Source organism: Doryrhamphus excisus, chromosome 16 (genome assembly GCF_030265055.1).
Source record: "Doryrhamphus excisus isolate RoL2022-K1 chromosome 16, RoL_Dexc_1.0, whole genome shotgun sequence".
NCBI classification, from domain to species: Eukaryota; Metazoa; Chordata; class Actinopteri; order Syngnathiformes; family Syngnathidae; genus Doryrhamphus; species Doryrhamphus excisus.
Window position 1 is genome coordinate 18,611,986 of NC_080481.1, and position 20,515 is coordinate 18,632,500.

At 44.1% G+C, this 20,515-nt stretch overlaps 1 protein-coding gene across 4 annotated transcripts in view; it reads left to right on the plus strand.

Moving 5' to 3' along the window:
- The first annotated feature begins 131 nt into the window (after positions 1-131).
- Positions 132-20,515, plus strand: part of nfatc2a (nuclear factor of activated T cells 2a) — a 21,509-nt gene continuing 1,125 nt past the window's right edge. The window contains exons 1-12 of one of the 4 annotated variants that reach the window (XM_058051235.1): positions 132-547; positions 809-1,043; positions 2,100-2,169; positions 2,780-2,837; positions 6,199-7,081; positions 7,178-7,346; positions 8,690-8,892; positions 9,571-9,743; positions 14,043-14,183; positions 16,245-16,300; positions 17,751-17,883; positions 17,948-18,544. In XM_058051235.1, the coding sequence (XP_057907218.1) occupies positions 2,128-2,169; positions 2,780-2,837; positions 6,199-7,081; positions 7,178-7,346; positions 8,690-8,892; positions 9,571-9,743; positions 14,043-14,183; positions 16,245-16,300; positions 17,751-17,883; positions 17,948-18,544 (2,455 nt within the window). In that variant the 5' untranslated portion in view covers positions 132-547; positions 809-1,043; positions 2,100-2,127. Of the gene's footprint in view, positions 548-808; positions 1,044-2,099; positions 2,170-2,779; positions 2,838-3,644; positions 4,019-6,198; positions 7,082-7,177; positions 7,347-8,689; positions 8,893-9,570; positions 9,744-14,042; positions 14,184-16,244; positions 16,301-17,750; positions 17,884-17,947; positions 18,545-20,515 lie in introns of those variants that run through there. The other 3 variants (XM_058051234.1, XM_058051232.1, XM_058051233.1) reach the window with 3 other exon arrangements.

A 20,515-nucleotide genomic window follows, 5' to 3' on the forward strand; every position in this document is an offset into this window, starting at 1 on the left:
TCATGTGGGGGATGAGACGTGTCAAATGAACCCAAAAACGTCATTAAAATACACATTGAACCACAACAACTAGCATTATTAATGAAATATGATAATAGAACGAACCATATCGTTACTTGTGTTCGTTTTGGCATAAAAGGCAATATCCACAAGGCTCTTGTTCTCGAGCACCCCTCTGCCGATGAATGAAATGGTTCAGTCCGCCACAATGCAGGCGAAGTAGTCTCGTTAGCTAGCTACTAGCTAGCTATTATCTCGGCCACGAGTGTGTAAACGAAGTTATTCGCCTGACCTTACCTCAATTAAAGCTACTTTATAGATTTCAAATCACAAAATAGGAAACTATAGTAAAAAAAGTGCCGTTTTTCGTTACAAATGTTGCTGTTGACTGTAAAACCTGTGCATTAGCCTGTTCGCTTCATGGCTAAACTACTGCAGTGGAACCGCCGAGTTCCAAATGGATGAATTCATTAGTAAATAATTTCAACCGGCCTGGCTCGTCAATGGGAGGGAAGGAAGGAAGGAAAGAAAGAAAGAAAGAAAGAAGGTAAGTTGCTTCGTGGGGAATGACTTGACGACATGCTAGTCAAAGATCCTCTATGACAGGAGCACGTACTCTGTAGATTTTAAAGCACCTAGTAGTGTGTTTGCAAAGTGACATTGCTAACTGGCGGTGCTAGCTGGTGTTTTTACTCCTTTTGAGAATGTTACTGTTTTTTGTAGCCGTTCATGTGTTCATATAGGAAACTCATTTCCTTCCTTCCTGCCGCTACTTGACAACATTCTCTCTCCCTCTGCTTTTCCAAAGCGAATGAGGTCAGACGTTCCGCCGACACGGAGCGTCCATACGTCCCAGCAGACCCGAAGCTGGCGCTTACGTAACTACGGGACTCTGATCGATCCTCGCTCGGGTGGCCAAAAGAATTCCGAGAGCTTCCAGTGGAAAAGTGGTGAGCAGGTCCAGGTTTCCGCCTCCGTTTCGTAACTTTGACATGTTATCTTGCTCAGGAAGCAAGGAGGCATTTAAGGAGGCATTTAAGGAGGTATGTGGTTGTCAAAGCAAAGTCCAACAACTCCATCAGAAGCACACAAACTCCCCACTTTTTTGGACACACACCGAGAATGGATGCACATGAAAACATCGCTCAGGTTGTCTTGTTTAGCAGCTGCAAAATCTGGAATATGGATGTTAGCTTTAGCATTAGCATCAGCTCTGCGACAGGAGCACTCTGCTATTATTCATTCATTCAGTCATTTTCTAACCCACGAGGGGCGGGGGCGTGCTGGAGCCTATCCCAGCTGTCTTTGGGCGAGGGGGTCCACCCCAGACCTCATTTGAGACCAGGAAATATGACCAATAATAACAATAACAAGCCATTCTAGTCTCCTAGGAATGAAGTCTCGCTCTGATGGGAATAAGGTCCCAAGGAGAAAGAACGTTGATGTGGTTGGGAAATCCTAAAGGAAAGCAGCAGAAGTGAGGAAAAATATGAGGAGAAAAGTCATATTTTGGTTCTGATGAAGAATAACTAGTCGTAGTTTAAGAGGGAAAGTCATCAATAAAGGGATGATATTTCAGTACATCTTTTCATTCAAATAAAGTCATTACACATATATCAACGTGACAAAATGAATATTGATAAATGGAAATAATTGTGTGGATTAATCAAATTATCTTTAAATTGATGTCTTTATTTTATTTTTTACAATGCAGTCAATAAAATCTGAAAATATTTTTCATATTTGAATTGAAATCATGGTGTAGATTTCAGAAAATATGTTTTCAAAAATGATGAAAAGGAAATGAGCACTAAAAATGAATTCAGATGCGGAGTAAATCTAAAAAGCAAAAGACACTACATGAATATGAATACATTCATTGAAGCCGTCTATTCATGGCTATTTACAGCTGGGATAGGCTATTTACTTGATTTAGGTAAATATGATAAATACATGTACCGGACCTCTCCAGGGTGGACCAGGTTACTCGCCCCTAGATGGCTAGGATAGGCTCCAGCACACCCCCGCCCCTCGTGACGATAAGCGGAAGAAAATGAATGAACGAACGTGTAAAGGATGTATCCTTGTCTTTGTTGCAGTATCACAACAATATGGAGGGAACGACATATGGAAGGGAACGACATATGGAAGGGAATTCCCATGTTGAATGTAAGTAGACAGAAGTAGAATGAAAAGGAAAGCTGGTGAGGAGTAAACGCTACGACGACGTGAATATGGGCGTGATCCATGATGTTTCATAACCAGCTGCTAGGTTCTCTACATACATTTACTGGATGTACCAGAGTATGAGTGTGTGTGTGTGTGTGTGTGTCAAACCAATGACACACACACACACACACGGAGCTCAGGGTCCCCGGGGGGCCCACAAAGAGGCCGTTGTGCGGCCGGGCTCCCCCGTCTGCGAGGAAAAGCCACAGAAATGCTGCGGCCGGTCGGCGTGAGACGTCATGGATTCCTGAGCGTGGGTCTTTTGCAGGAAAAGCCCTGAGTCTCCCAACATGGAGCCGCTCCAGGTTTCCATGGCGAGGGCGCCCAAACAGGAGGAAACACTGAGGGAATCCCGCTATTTGACTGCCTCGCACTGTTAGAAACCCTCAGAGCCGGCCGGGGAAGGGAAGCTGCTCCGGTTGCTCCGACCTCGCCGCCGCTTCTCTTCCTGACCGACTCCAGACCTGAAACTTTTCCCCACGCTTGCCTGGCAGCTGTGACTCCGGCTCTTATTTTGACGTTTCTTCCATTTTTGTCATTTGGTCTCCAGATGTTTCGAGGGACTTGGAGGCTGGCCCAGTACCACAGCACGAGGTCCGTGGATCAAGGTACTGTGATCATCCGCTAATCCGCATTTCAGCCTTTCCATCCGACCCGTCCTGACATCATCAACCTGCGGGCTGGTTCGCCTTTTGGACCAGAACCTGTTGACAAGTGAACTCAAATGATGGAAGACCTCCGTCACTTGAGTTCCCTTGATGATGGAACCGCTTGATGATGGTGAAATGCATGTTTTCCAAGCTAACCATATGTAACGCTTGGAATGTTAAAATCCACATCCACATCCGTACGTGTGACCTAAGGCAGGACATCCTGGTCCTGGTCCAGATTCATGACCGACACCAGCAACAGAATCAGTTGATCATCATTTTAGCAGACAGCAAGATGAGGAAGAGCTGCAGATGCCGCATTCAGCCAGCAGGGGGCAGCAGCACCTGGCAGACGCAACACTTGCTTTCATTGGCGGGATTGGCCTTCTACCGTCAGGGTCCAAGTCTGTACTGTACACTGTATACACACACATATATATACATATATATATATATATATGTATACTGTCTACCGTCAGGGTCCAAGTCTGCATTGTTTACTGTATATATATATATACTGTGTATGTATATATATATATAGAGAGAGAATTATTTAGGATAAGAGTTGATAAAATATTGTGACTAAATGCGAGTCATTGGACGCATGCTAGCATGCTAGATGTCTTTGCAGAGCGTAGCGGGAAGCACATGCTAAAAGGTAGCATGCTAATCCAAACCAAAAGCTGGCGTTCATGGATGGTGCGGTGTTGTGTTTCTGCAGCAGGAAGTGCTTCCACGTGCGTGCGCTTGGCAGGTGAGGCCTTGGCGGAGGTGCGTGTAGGTGTTCTAAAATAGAAAGGAGGGGGGGGGGGGAGGATGTGCGGAGGCGGTGGCGCACGCTGACAATAGTTCCGCCTCGACACGCAAACAAGTGAGACAGGAAACATGCACGCTCCTCCTCCTCCTCTTTCCTCGTGACACATGTCTTTTTCTATGATCTTCTGTCGGGACTCCCGCGTGGGTGCGTGCGTCTGCCTGCTTCCTCTCCCCCTTCTTCTGTGGCAAAGTGCTGGGGCAGATGAACTCCTTGTACAAGGAGGAGCTGAGCCGGGTCCGCTGCGGCGACGACGACCTGGACTTTGACTACTTGTTTGAATATGAAGCGCCTTGCGCTGAGGCTGCTGCGGGAGGACGGCAAGGTTGGTGGACAGCTTCCTGGTGGCGTGGCTCGCCCCCCACCTCCGCTGGGACTCATCCGCCCTGGGGGGGGGGGGTTAGCTGGGCGCTAAACACATAAAAGATGCTGCGGAGACTTTGGGCAGGTGCAGGGGAAGTTCTCTTCTAGCATGGGAATGGCAATGGCAATGTCTCGTCCATTCAACGCTTCCTATATGCTTTCCCCAGGAAATGGGAATGGTCTGTTCCGGGGTCAAACTCTGGCCATCCTAAAAGCTTTATGACGTGCCATGGCAATGTTAAGTCGCTAGTTAACATTATTGAGTGTCAAAAGAAGTTGATCAATGGTATTAATCATATACATCATGGAAATGGTCTGTTCAGGGGTCAAACTGCGGCCATACTAAAAGCATTATGTGTACCAGCAATCTTTTAAGTCACGTTAAAGTGAACATTTGTAACTGTCATACAAGTGTAAAAAAACGTTAAGCTCTGTGTTGGTTAGCTGCCAACGTTAGCATAGGGCGCTAACGGACTGCTGTCAAGTTGTATGATTGACGCCAAAGGAAAAGCAAATCCTACAGATTTCTTTTCAGAGTTGGGGTCCAACCACCTTGATGAGGACCAGGATGTTTAGGGTTTTTCCCTCCGCCCAGGCCAAAGCGTCCCACACGCCAACATGTCAGCGTTCCACGTTAGGCGGCAGGAAGGAGCATTCCAAGGTGGCTAATGGGTTAGCGCTTCTCAAATGGTCTCAACCCCAACAATCATTAAGTTGCCGCCCACTTTAACTTATTTTTACGTTTTAGTTGACGTCAATTTTAATTGTTTTTACTGCTTTGTATTTATTTTTATGTTTTTAATGACTTTTTACATATTTTTTGAAGTCATGTTTATTTTTTCAGAATTTATTTCTACTCTTGAATGAGTTGGGAAATGAAGTGTTTTCCTGACCGCCATTGGAACGCTTGTTGGCTCCCTCAGCTAAACTGGGATAGGGAGCGGAACATATTCCTTGAAATCGATAGCGGCTACCCAGTCAAGCTAACTGGCTGATTGTTGAAGTTGATAGCGGTTGCCTAGCAACAAAGCCAAATGGTCCCGGCCCTGGAAATCCGCATTCCAAATCAGAAATGGGGTCAGTCTGGCTGTGGGATGACGAGGGAGCCTTCAAATGGAATAACTTTGAAAATGTTGAATTAGAAAGTATTCTCCAGAGGAAATGATGATATTCCCGGCCCCCAAGAAGGAGAAGAACGGGATGCAAGAACGGGATGCAAGAACGGGATGCAAGAGCGTGCTGCGGAATCCGGGTGTCTGCCATCACAGGTCTCACATGGAGGATGGCAGCACACCGACCTCATGGATGCCCTGCCATAAACCCGGAGGAGGAAAGCAGGGCCCAGCCGGGACACCAAGGCACGAGAAGACATGGAGGACCTGCAAGATGGACGCCGCGCTCATGAGCAAGCTCAAAACCCGTGGAAGAAGATGGAGTTATGCAATGATGGAAGGTTCTGTCGGAGGATGGTTAGCACTTGGTGTGGTGACAAGAGGGGGAGGATCCCTCCTTTTGGGACACCTGGAATAGTCAATTGGAGCACGAAGCATTCGGTGTAACCTGGTTCCATGTTCCAATTATATTCAACCATGCGCTGCTCGTTAAGTCATCATTCTACTCTTTTTAGTTACACACTTTTATTCAAGGCATTTGTATTTTGACACTTTTATGTAAGTCATTTTATCTCTATTTTTTACATCATTGTTTTTTTTTTTAGGCTTTTCATTTGAGTATTTTTTTATGATTATTATTTTTTGCACATTCAAATTTACATTCAAAAGTTTATTTACTTTTTTGTATACTGCAGTCATTTTTTATTTGTATTTTTCATGATTATACTTTTATGTCAATTTTTTGTTATTTTTGTACTGATTGATTTAAGTTTGTTTTTATAAAAACAATCTTTACACTTTTATTTTCCATAATTTTAACTTTGTGTCGCACTTTTATTGAAGTCATTGTTATTTAGTTGTATCATTTTTGGACACTAAATATATTGATATATTTTCTAATATATATTTTTGACATTTACTCAAGTCATCCCAAACAAATGCATTTGATTTTGTCGTGAAGGAAAGGCGTGTCGGGATGGCCAATCAGGGTGGAATATCAGGAATTCAATGTTTTCCTTTTCCCTTGCAGATGACCCCAACCTCGCGTCCCACAAGGTCCTCAATCCGGGGTCGGAGAAGGCCTTCCCCCTTGAGGAGGTCTCCCCGTACGCCAGCGTCTTGTCCTGCAGTCGCTCCTACATGGAACACACCGCGGAGGTCCTGCCGGGTTATGACCCCCAGGACGCCACCCGGCCCGCCGGCTTGGTCTTGAGCCCACGCATTGAGATCACACCATCCCGGGAGCACTTCAGCCACGCTCGGGACTCCCTCCAGAACCAGCACCCCGGCGTCAACAGCCCGCGGCCCACCCTCACCGTGCCCGGCCACGAGAACCTGGCCTACCGCGAGCCCCAGTGCCTGAGCCCCGCCAGCAGCAACTCGTCCACCAGCTGGCACTCGGAGAGCTACTCCCCCTGGGCGTCCCCCTGCGTGTCCCCCAGCGGCGGCCACAACCCGGGAGACCTGTGCCCCCGCTTGCAGAACATCCACGCGGGCTCCCCACGCACGTCCCCGGGCACCTCGCCGAGCGGCGGCCTGGCGGAGGACGGCGGTCTGGGAGCGTGCTCGCCCTCCCCGCACTCGGGGTCCCGCTCCACCTCCCCGCAAGGTAAACGCACCTACGACATGTACAGGAACCTGGCTTTGGTGCCCGGCATCCGCTCCCGCAGTCCATCCCCCCATGCCGGCCACGAGGCGGGCGCCAGCTATGTGCACGACGGCGTCAACGGTTTCAGCAGCTGCCTGCCCACTAAGATGGTCAAGACCTCCAACCAGGTCTACAGCCTATACCCGGAACCCCACACCGAGGGGAACTGCTTGGTGCCATGTGACCAGGACCTCAAACCTTCCCCGGAACCGTTCTTTGTCATCCCGCCCATCTGGTCCAAGCCGTTGGTCTCCGGCATCTGCAGGTAACGTTGCGGCACCCGGGCACCCGGGCACCTGGGCACCCGGGCACCCGGCTTGGATGACTCCAGCTCCTCACGTGTCTTCTTGCTTTGCCCTAGCGTCCCGGTGGCGTCCCTCCCCCCTTTGGAATGGCCCGTGCCCAGCCGCGCAGACCGCTACGAGCTCCGGATCGAGGTGCAGCCAAAGCCGCACCACCGGGCTCACTACGAGACGGAGGGAAGCAGGGGCGCCGTCAAGGCCCCCACGGGAGGACACCCTGTGGTGCAGGTACCCCCAGAAACGCCCCATTGCTGGATTCTTAATTCAGTTCCACATAACGTGAAGATTTCTAGTTGAAATGAAATGCAATTCATTCATAACCTTAACGTGGAATCAATGATTATTGTTATGGATTTCATTTCAAATCTTACAATCTGACTTTTTCTCTTCACGTTTTTACTGCTGCTTTTCATGTTTGACTAAACTATTCACTCTATTCACTCACGTCTGCTGTTCTTTACTCTTGTAAATCTTCTTCACGTCATAGCATCACGTTCTTCCTTCAGTCCCATCAATTCAGAATCATATCAGTAATACTGCGACTTTATTCCTGTAAAATTAGGATTTTACTTCTGTAATAGTATGACTTTATTCCAATAATAGTACGACTTTAGTCCTGTAATAGTATGGCTTTATTCCAGTAACAGTATGACTTTATTCCTGTTATAGTATGACTTGTTTTGCCATAATATTATCACTTTTCATCCAACCTAATTTAACAAAAATGACAACTTGGTTTTGTTTCTCCTAATATTCCTTATTTTCCTGAAATATTTCAGCTTTATGCTACTAAAATGTGGTTATTCTCCTTAAATGGGCAGTTTTTCTTCTTCTTGTAAAACTACTGCTACCTTTTCCACTTTTGGCTGCTGTGGGTTGACTTTGAGTTTTCTACGCAAAAGCCAGCTAAGTAAAGCCAGCTAAGTAAAGCCAGCTAAGTAAAGCCAGCTAAGTAAAGCCAGCTAAGTAAAGCCAGCTAAGTAAAGCCAGGAAGCCATGGAGAAGATGACGCTGGGGCTCGTAAACACATGCTACTGTTACGACATCCTTAATCGTTCAGGCACGACCCTTTTTCACTGCTTGGGCCTTGGCGGGGGTCAACACCAGCCTTCGACCCCCTTTGACCCCCCCGGTGTTGACCGTCGTGGTTGTTCTTGCATCTTTTCCACTCCCCCCCCCAAAAGCCTTCCAGTCCGTTCTGCCCGACTGGCTGCACTCCGTCACCTCCGCTTTCCCTCCGTGACCCCCCCCCCCCCCCCAACACACACACACACTTTACTTTTCCTACCCGCCGCTCAGTCATGACTCACTGCTCCTGCACGTCGCCGTGACAACCGCCCGACTCACGCTCGTGTTTGCCCTCGGCCTCTTCCTCTCGGGGATGGATGGAGTCCAACTTGTCGCCATAGTTACTGTCAAAGATTGTTCCGAGGATGCGGTGTGTCACTCCCACGGGAAGGAGGCACAGGGGCACGCACCAGGGCAGGCGTTTGGGTTCCTCACTCGGTACTTTGACAATGACAAGCCCGCGGGGCGCGTGCTTTCACGTTTCACTTGTGTGTGTGTTTCAGCTGCGAGGCTACAAGGGCAAAGACCCCATCGGCCTGCAGATCTTCATCGGCACGGCGGACGAGCGCATCCTCAAGCCGCACGCCTTCTACCAGGTGCACCGCATCACCGGGAAGACGGTGACCACCAACAGTTTGGAGAAGGTGCTCAACGGCACCAAAGTCCTGGAGATCCCCCTGGAGCCCAAAAACAACATGAGGGCAATGTAAGAACTTCTATTTCTAATTCATTTTTAAACCAAAATAATCATTGCAATTGTTAAGAAATGAGTTCATTTGGAATTGCAATTCACTCATGACATTGAATTTGAATTTGATGTTTAATATCAAATGTTTAAGGTAATAATTTAGTTTATTGATATGATTGCCTACTTTATTTAAAAGGAAACAAAATCATGTCAATAAGTCATTTATGTCATAACAAATGCAGGGTTGCTGAAGTAATAATTACATTTCATGTCATTTGAACTGAAATTTCATCTCATGTTCATTTCTGTGATTTCTGGCATATTTACCTGATCATGTTATTGATCATGTTATTGTCATGAGATGATTTAGTCATGGCTTCTCAAGCCAGATGTGATCCGTACTCCTAAAGCAGGTTGAACAGCCAAACGGGATGAGATGATTTATTCATCACTCATGGCTTTTCATGTCAGATGTCATTCAGCCTAAGCTAATGGATAATCATATTGGAATGATGATGATGATGATGATGATTTATTCACCTCATCACTTTGTGGTTGAGGTGGCAGGAAGAATCCAGGATGTAAACAAACGGAAGCCATTAGACGTTCCATGGATGAGGTCACCTGACCTGACGGACGCACGCTCCTACTTAGCTGAGGTTTGGCTAACTCGGCCGCATGTTGCGTGTCTCCCAGCATCGACTGCGCCGGCATCCTGAAGCTGCGGAATGCCGACATCGAGCTGAGGAAGGGCGAGACGGACGTGGGGCGAAAGAACACGCGGGTGCGCCTGGTGTTCCGCGTCCACGTCCCCCAGCCCGGAGGACAGCACGTCTCCCTCCAAGTGGCCTCGCATCCCGTGGAGTGCTGTGAGTCAATCCGACTTCCTTCTGGGGCCGGGATGAACGGGGTTAGGGCGCAGTCGGCGCTCAAAGACGTCTTTATGCCCGCCGGGAGATTTATTTGGCCACATCCGAGTATGAGTACACACGCCTTATTAAGCAAAGTCACACAAGAGCGGCTTTTCACATTCAGCATTCCTCGTGACGCCGGCTCCGCTTTTACGGGGGTCATTTCCTGTCTGGAGAAAGGCCCCACGGTAGTCGCTCGCGTGTCGTGTGTCGTGACAGCAGCGGGGCGCCGGGCGGGGCGCCGGGCCGTGCGCGGCTGCCGTCTATCTGCTGGGAGTCCGTGTGGGGGCAAAGGTCGCAGGGTTGTTTGTTGACGCCCCTCGTCCCCCCGCCAACGGGGCCCCTCCTCATTGTTGCCCCCCCCACATGTTGATGACATTTATTGAACTATTAGTTTCTTAGTATAATATCAGGATTAAAAAGTGTGCTTGAATATTTACGCTACAATCATCATACAGTCGCCTCTCCAACCCCAGCCCACCATCCCAAGACCCCCCGCTGCTGACCATATTTCTACATACGTATCATCAAGAGGCTATTTTGGTGAAATGACACCTTTTTTTACTATTTACTATTGTTGTCCTATATTCTTGGAAAACGCCTGCTAATTGCTAATCTATGTTGACTAGTGAACTGATATCAATGATATACAAAGAAATGATAAATCATATATTTGAGGGAAAAGACAGCTACAGGCCAGGACCCGCCCCCTGGGGAGTGATATAATAGGTACTGTATGCATCTAGTTATTGTATCATAATGACTACAGTATGCATGTAGTTATTGTATCATAATGACTACAGTATGCATCTAGTTATTGTATCATAATGACTACAGTATGCATGTAGTTATTGTATCATAATGACTACAGTATGCATGTAGTTATTGTATCATAATGACTACTGTATGCATCTAGTTATTGTATCATAATGACTACAGTATGCATGTAGTCATTGTATCATAATGACTACAGTATGCATGTAGTTATTGTATCATAATGACTACTGTATGCATCTAGTTATTGTATCATAATGACTACAGTATGCATCTAGTTATTGTATCATAATGACTACAGTATGCATGTAGTTATTGTATCATAATGACTACAGTATGCATGTAGTCATTGTATCATAATGACTACAGTATGCATCTAGTTATTGTATCATAATGACTACAGTATGCATGTAGTTATTGTATCATAATGACTACAGTATGCATGTAGTTATTGTATCATAATGACTACTGTATGCATCTAGTTATTGTATCATAATGACTACAGTATGCATGTAGTCATTGTATCATAATGACTACAGTATGCATGTAGTTATTGTATCATAATGACTACTGTATGCATCTAGTTATTGTATCATAATGACTACAGTATGCATCTAGTTATTGTATCATAATGACTACAGTATGCATCTAGTTATTGTATCATAATGACTACAGTATGCATGTAGTCATTGTATCATAATTACTACAGTATGCATGTAGTCATTGTAGTATCATAATGACTACAGTATGCATGTAGTCATTGTAGTATCATAATGACTACAGTATGCATGTAGTTATTGTATCATAATGACTACAGTATGCATGTAGTTATTGTATCATAATGACTACAGTATGCATCTAGTTATTGTATCATAATGACTACAGTATACATCAAGTTATTGTATCATAATGACTACAGTATGCATGTAGTCATTGTAGTATCATAATGACTACAGTATGCATGTAGTCATTGTAGTATCATAATGACTACAGTATGCATGTAGTCATTGTAGTATCATAATGACTACAGTATGCATGTAGTTATTGTATCATAATGACTACAGTATGCATGTAGTTATTGTATCATAATGACTACAGTATGCATCTAGTTATTGTATCATAATGACTACAGTATACATCAAGTTATTGTATCATAATTACTACAGTATGCATGTAGTCATTGTAGTATCATAATGACTACAGTATGCATGTAGTTATTGTATCATAATGACTACAGTATGCATGTAGTTATTGTATCATAATGACTACAGTATGCATCTAGTTATTGTATCATAATGACTACAGTATGCATCTAGTTATTGTATCATAATGACTACAGTATACATCAAGTTATTGTATCATAATTACTACAGTATGCATGTAGTCATTGTAGTATCATAATGACTACAGTATGCATGTAGTCATTGTAGTATCATAATGACTACAGTATGCATGTAGTCATTGTAGTATCATAATGACTACAGTATGCATGTAGTTATTGTATCATAATGACTACAGTATGCATGTAGTTATTGTATCATAATGACTACAGTATGCATGTAGTTATTGTATCATAATGACTACAGTATGCATGTAGTTATTGTATCATAATGACTACAGTATGCATGTAGTTATTGTATCATAATGACTACAGTATGCATGTAGTCATTGTATCATAATGACTACTGTATGCATGTAGTCATTGTATCATAATGACTACAGTATGCATGTAGTTATTGTATCATAATGACTACAGTATGCATGTAGTTATTGTATCATAATGACTACAGTATGCATGTAGTTATTGTATCATAATGACTACAGTATGCATGTAGTTATTGTATCATAATGACTACAGTATGCATGTAGTTATTGTATCATAATGACTACAGTATGCATGTAGTTATTGTATCATAATGACTACAGTATGCATCTAGTTATTGTATCATAATGACTACAGTATGCATCAAGTTATTGTATCATAATTACTACAGTATGCATGTAGTCATTGTAGTATCATAATGACTACAGTATGCATGTAGTCATTGTAGTATCATAATGACTACAGTATGCATGTAGTTATTGTATCATAATGACTACAGTATGCATGTAGTTATTGTATCATAATGACTACAGTATGCATGTAGTCATTGTATCATAATGACTACAGTATGCATGTAGTTATTGTATCATAATGACTACAGTATGCATGTAGTTATTGTATCATAATGACTACAGTATACATCAAGTTATTGTATCATAATGACTACAGTATGCATCTAGTTATTGTATCATAATGACTACAGTATGCATGTAGTCATTGTATCATAATGACTACAGTATGCATGTAGTTATTGTATCATAATGACTACAGTATGCATGTAGTCATTGTAGTATCATAATGACTACAGTATGCATGTAGTCATTGTATCATAATGACTACAGTATGCATGTAGTCATTGTATCATAATGACTACAGTATGCATGTAGTTATTGTATCATAATGACTACAGTATGCATGTAGTCATTGTAGTATCATAATGACTACAGTATGCATGTAGTTATTGTATCATAATGACTACAGTATGCATGTAGTTATTGTATCATAATGACTACAGTATGCATGTAGTTATTGTATCATAATGACTACAGTATGCATGTAGTCATTGTATCATAATGACTACAGTATGCATGTAGTTATTGTATCATAATGACTACAGTATGCATGTAGTTATTGTATCATAATGACTACAGTATGCATGTAGTTATTGTATCATAATGACTACAGTATGCATGTAGTTATTGTATCATAATGACTACAGTATGCATGTAGTTATTGTATCATAATGACTACAGTATGCATGTAGTTATTGTAGTATCATAATGACTACAGTATGCATGTAGTTATTGTATCATAATGACTACAGTATGCATGTAGTTATTGTATCATAATGACTACAGTATGCATGTAGTTATTGTAGTATCATAATGACTACAGTATGCATGTAGTTATTGTATCATAATGACTACAGTATGCATGTAGTTATTGTATCATAATGACTACAGTATGCATGTAGTCATTGTATCATAATGACTACAGTATGCATGTAGTTATTGTATCATAATGACTACAGTATGCATGTAGTTATTGTATCATAATGACTACAGTATGCATGTAGTTATTGTATCATAATGACTACAGTATGCATGTAGTTATTGTATCATAATGACTACAGTATGCATGTAGTTATTGTATCATAATGACTACAGTATGCATGTAGTTATTGTAGTATCATAATGACTACAGTATGCATGTAGTTATTGTATCATAATGACTACAGTATGCATGTAGTTATTGTATCATAATGACTACAGTATGCATGTAGTTATTGTAGTATCATAATGACTACAGTATGCATGTAGTTATTGTATCATAATGACTACAGTATGCATGTAGTTATTGTATCTTTTCTACACTTGCAGCTCAGCGTTCCGCACACGAGCTTCCCGTGGTGGAGAAGCAGGACCTGGACGGCTGCTCCGTGCTGGGGGGCCAGCAGATGATCCTGACCGGGCAGAACTTCAGCTCCGATTCCAAGGTGCTGTTCGTGGAGAAAACGCACGGTGAGTCAACGGCGGCGGTTGCTGGTTCCATCCTCCGCTGATGCTGAAGATGGTAAATGTGCCAACGGGGCCCAAGCGTGGGTGTTGCACATGGACCCGCAATCGTCATCTTCCATCAACGCCGCCATCTTGCCTCTTTTTGCACTTTCCTCAACGGTTCCTTCAATTTCCAAGAAAGTTTCAATAGTATGATCGATAGTATGATCGATAGTATGATCGATAGTATGATCGATAGTATGATCGATAGTATGATCGATAGTATGATCAATTGTATGATCAATAGTATGATCAATAGTATGATCAATAGTATGATCAATAGTATGATCAATTGTATGATCAATAGTATGATCTCAGCAGAAACAGCAGAAATGGGAAAAAGATGTGCATTTGTAGGACAATAAATAAACCAATATTCACAGAAGAAAGTTGGATTCTAATGACAAAAAATAATATTATAATAAATTGTCTAACCCTAACTTTTGAAAATTAGGTTTGGGAAAATGTTGGAATATTATGGGAATAAAGTCATAATATTACCAGAAGAAAATTGACCAAAAAAAATCCAAATAGTTGGAGAAAAAAACCTGCAGAAATGGAAAAAACCAAAATGAAGTCTAAATATTACCAAAAAAAGTCATATTAATGAGTAAAAAGTGAATGAAGTCGTAATATTATGAGGAAACATTTTAGTGGCATAGAGTTGAAATATAAGAAAACATGTGTTAATATCTTCAGGTGGTAATATTAGGAAAGAAAGTTGTTACATTAGAGAAATGAGTTGTGGATCCAAGTTGTAATCTGACCTGAAGATCATTTATGGAGGCCATTAAGACCAAAGTTGAAGAGTTAAAAAAAGAAGTAGATATTAATAATAGGCTTTTGCCTTCCTGTATATTTGCTTTTTCTTGAAAGGGGCAGCCAGAAAAGCGTTTTTTAGAAGTGACTTTTTGTTTTCTGGGGAGCTAAAGACCTGAGGGGAAAAAACAAAAGTTGTTCCGGCCCCAGCAGGATCCGATGTATCATGGTAAAAGCCCCCGAAGGGAGCAGGAGAGGACAACCTCCATTGCTGTGTTACGCCCCCCCCCCCCCCCCCCCCCATGTTACGTCACGCCCCAGGACGGCACGCTAGGCCCGACATGGAAAAGGAAATCCTTGGTTTTGGAGATGTTGGTGTCCTGCCTGACACGTCGCGGTGCTCTGCCAAATCGGGGGAGACATGTGCCTGGAGCGCCGGCCAGCTCGTGCGATCCCCGGGAAGGGCCGCCGCCCCCCTCTGATTTCCACTTCCTCGCATAATCACGTCCAGACGGGCCAAGACAAGCCGGGGTCTCCCCGACTGGCGAGGGAGGCGTTGCCAAGAGAGCCGTCATGGAGTGGACTTGCTGGTAGAAGGTTGGCAACACGTGTGGAATATACCCCGACCGCCCCCGCCACCCCAAAACGCTTTTCCCCAGCTGACTCCATCAGGCCGTGTGTTTTTAATCAGCGCTCTGACCAGAGGCTTCCCCGCCTGCTGGCGCCTTTGCATCGCTTGACAGGCGCAGAACCAGCCTTGGCGCAGAACCAGCCTTGGTGCAGAACCAGCCTTGGCGCAGAACCAGCCTTGGCGCACTCGGGCCTGCAGGGGGCAGCCTTCACACGTCAGCTGGAAAAGCGCTTTTATTGCTGAAACTAGTGTTGCCCATTGCCCGCAGGGCTGCAATCTATTTGTGGCAGTGGCGGGTTATTGCCCAGGAGGAGCAGCAAGTCCAAATATTATGGGAATAAAGCCCAAATATATTGAGAATAAAGCCCAAATATATTGAGAATAAAGCCCAAATAGTATGGGAATAAAGTCCAAATATTATGGGAATAAAGTCCAAATATTATGCATATAATATGATGAGGAAAATGGCTGTCATGTTATTAGCATAGAGTTGAGATATGAAGTAAAAGTGGTAATGTTGTGAAGATCATGTGCTTTGCTGCCCTGGATGTGTTGCAACCATCCACTAACATCTCCTCCTCCTCCTCCTCCTCCTCCTCCTCCTCCTCCTCCTCCTCCTCCTCCTCCTCTCCTAGATGGGATGCAGATTTGGGAGATGGAAGCATCCGTGGACAAAGATAAGAGCCAGCCTGTAGGTTTTCCACAGCACACTCACACGCTTTACACTTGGGGGGGGGGGTGTATTTGAACCTGCCGCTAACACCATGTCATTATTTTTCCTCTTAATATTGCATCTTTTTTCTCGTTATATTCAACTTATTTTTCCTCCTAATATATTGTTTTTTTTTACTGATTCTATTTTCTTCTGATAATATTTAGAATTTTTCCCCAAACTCATTTTTGAAAAATGACAACCTTATTTTCTTTTGGTCCTCAATATTAAAACTTGAAAAATAAATATATAATATTGTAATGTGATGCAACTATAATGACATTATTCTTCCTCATAATTCATTAGATGTTTATTCTCGTTCAAATATAACATTTTTTTATTCTCTTCAAATATCTGGGGGCGGCACGGTGGTCTAGTGGTTAGCGCGCAGACCTCACAGCTAGGAGACCAATGTTCAATTCCACCCTTGGCCATCTCTGTGTGGAGTTTGCATGCGTGGGTTTTCTCCGGGTACTCCGGTTTCCTCCCACATTCCAAAAACATGCTAGGTTAATTAGCCACTCCAAATTGTCCATAGGTATGAATGTGAGTGTGAATGGTTGTTTGTCTATATGTGCCCTGGGATTGGCTGGCCACCAGTCCAGGGTGTACCCCGCCTCTCGCCCCAAGACAGCTGGGATAGGCTCCAGCACCCCCGCGACCCTCATGAGGAAAAGTGGTAGAAAATGAATGAATGAATGAATATCATCTGTTTTTCTTCACATTTGTTATCTTTTGAATTTTCAAACTTTCAACTTTGACTTGATTGCCGTAATATTTCTCTCCCAAAATACCAACTTTTTGTTTTTTTTTCTTTTTCATAGTATTGCAACTGAAAATATGTTTTTGAAATATTTCTGCTGTGCTGGTCAGGTGTTCTCCCAAAATGACAGGTTGATAGTAATAAACTGGTTGGAATATGATACAATCATTGATACAATAGGATATCATTTTTATCTACAACTTCTGTCATGCTCGTAATATGAAATATCAAATAGATGTTTCCATTTTTGCTACTGTCATGTGTGGTACTGTACTGTGTACTGTGTACTGTGTACTGTGTACTGTGATAAGTGTTATGAGGGAAATGATGTCGCTGTAGTAGCAAAACGTTGAAATATTAATATTAGGAGAAAAACAAAACCAATCACATTTGGCAAAATGTTGTGATATGATGACAATGGAATGAAAATATGATGACAATAACGTCCTGATTGAAAGATGGGAATGTGCAGGAAGAAAGCAGGAAGTAGTTGTCAACGAGAGAAAATGGAAAGGTCACGTTGGGAGAAGGAGGTCGTGGGAAAAGTTGGAATATGATGTAATATGATGTCATATGAAGTCATATGAAGTCATATGATGTAATATGAAGTCATATGATGTCATATGAAGTCATATGAAGTAATATGGAGTCCGTTTTGTCTCCAAGAGCATGCTGTTCGTGGAGGTGCCCCGCTACCGCGACGCGGCCGTCTGCCGTCCCGTCAAGGTGACCTTCTGCGTGGTGAACGGGAAGCGGAAGCGCAGTCCACCTCAGCGCTTCACCTACACGCCGCTGCCATGTAAGCCCCGCCACGGCTTCTTGCCAAGTCCCGCCTTTTCACCTGACCGTACGTCTCCGCTCAGCTCCGCCCATCAAGACCGAGCCCTTGGACGAGTACGAATCCGACCACACGAGCTTCAGCGTGCCCCCCATCGCGGGCGTCTCCCCTCATTCCTACTACCACGGCCCCCGGGGCGTCCCGCACCTGGATCACGGCCCGGGTTCCGGCATGGCGTCCTGCCAGCGCCTCAGCGCCGGCGTCCCCAACCAGAGCCCGGCCATTGTCTTCTGCCGCGGCACCGGCACCTATCAGCAGACGGGCCCCCTGATTCCCGACCCGCACCGCTCCGTCCTGGTCCACACGGGCTCCCCGGCACTACCCCCCGTGGGGACGGGCCAGAACCCTTCCATCATCCGGTTCTCCCCCACCAACCCGCACCACGCCCAGCCCGATAACCGGGCTGTGGTCTACTGCCAAGGCTACTCCCCCCCGGGGCCTCGCTCCTCCACGCCCCCCCTGGGGGCCGGCGAGCCCTCTCAGCAGTACGCCACGGTGATCCAGCAGCAGACGCACGTCCACAAGAAGGGCCGAGGCGCTAGCGGGGAGACGCCCGCCGACAGACCCAGGGTGACGGTGAAGGAGGAGAACCTGGACCAGGCCTACCTGGATGATGGTGAGTGTAAGTTCATGTCTTCACTTGGGAGGGGCCGTGGGGGGGGCATGCTTTCTTTTTCTTATCAAGTCACCTGTGGCGCTTTTCCCAAATGTCCTTTCAACACAACAGCAGCAAAAATGGAATCCAAAGGTGGAATACTAACGGGAATAAGGTCATCATGTTACGGGAACAAAGTGGGCATTTTATGAAGAGAACATTACCAGGGAACAAAATCTCCTCATTTGACTGACAGGAAGCTGAAACACAAAAAATTGTCATTTTTGGCAAATCTTCTAAAAATCTTCTAATCTGATTTCATTCCCTTCATTGACAAGAAGAACCTGGGAACGCTTGGAAAATGGAAAAAACGCCAGAAATGAACAAACACAAAGTCTCGGCCATCTCTGGGTGGAGTTTGCATGCCCCCCCCCCCCCCCCCCTTATTCCAAAAACATGCTAGGTTAATTGGCCACTCCAAATTGTCCATAGGTATGAATGTGGGGGGGGGGGGTTTGTCTATATGTGCCCTGGGATTGGCTGGCCACCAGTCCAGCTGGGATAGGCTCCAGCACATGCCCCCCCCCCCCCCCCACCCTGGTGAGCGGTATAGAAGATGGATGGATGGAGTTGACTTTAGTCAATATTGTAATAAACAAATGGTGTATTTTTATTTTTCTTTAAAAGGCCTCATTTTTGGAAAATGAGCTTGTCCAAAAGTTATCATTGAATAAAATGACAAAAACATCATTTCATGGTTGAGACCATGAGAAAGATGACAAAAAGATGAATAAAGTCACAATATTGTTCATCTGGTTTTGCTATATTGGAAAATGTAAACAATATTAGCGGGAGCTTCCACACATGCTGGCCCTGTTATGATGGCAGAAGCGTTTCCATGGCAACCATTGTCCTAGCTGCCTGGGAGAGCCCGGGAAAAGCCTCTTCTTTGTTTGTTGTCCTTGGCCCGCCGAGCCCCTTTCCTCCACGCGTATGTGGCGAGATACGGGTGGGGGGGGGCAGTGGGGAGAGGGAAGGAGTTGTTGTACGGAAAAAATGATTCCTGTGTTTTTGGAAGCAGTTTTTCCACAAGCAAAAACTAGTAAGAAGAACATGGACGTGAAGCCCAAATATAATATACTGTATGACTAATATGGGGGTAATATTAGGGGGAAATAACTTATTTGGTTGAGCTTTAATACTGTGAAAAAACAAATCAACTTATTATTTTTGCTGGAAAAATGTATCATATTTTGGGGATCAAGTCTTAATATTAATATTTCATAGCAATATTGCTGCAAGAAAGTTGAAATAGCCCACAATAAAACTGTTCATCAAATGAGATCATTTCCCATTTTTCTTTAGTTTTTCCAACCGTCAACCTGCTTCTTTCTCATCCTTTTCTGCTGACTGCCGGACTTTATTCCCGTAATATTCCCGACACCTCATTTCCCTCCTTTTGCTCCACCTCACAATATTTGGACTTTTACCAAATATTTCACATTTCATTGTGTCACCGGCTCATATTGGCATCTTTGAATGCTATTCCTCCACTATTCCTCTTCTTATTCCTCATGGGACATACGTCCGTAGCTCTTCTTATCAACAAACTATTAGTGTTTGTTATTCCTCCACTATTCCTCTTCTTATTCCTCATGGGACATACGTCCGTAGCTCTTCTTATCAACAAACTATTAGTGTTTGTTATTCCTCCACTATTCCTCTTCTTATTCCTCATGGGACATACGTCCGTAGCTCTTCTTATCAACAAACTATTAGTGTTTGTTATTCCTCCACTATTCCTCTTCTTATTCCTCAGGGGAAGGAACCTGGCTAAGCGTCTTTGTACGCTAATGCTAGTGGCTAAGTAAGGCGCCATATCAGGCTAATCTTCCTGCTAGCTGGTCACGCCGCGTGACGTTGAACATGCTAGCTCAGTGAATGAAGCGTGCCAAAGAATCTCACGTATTTCACCTTCTTTTATTTTGAAAAGGCCCC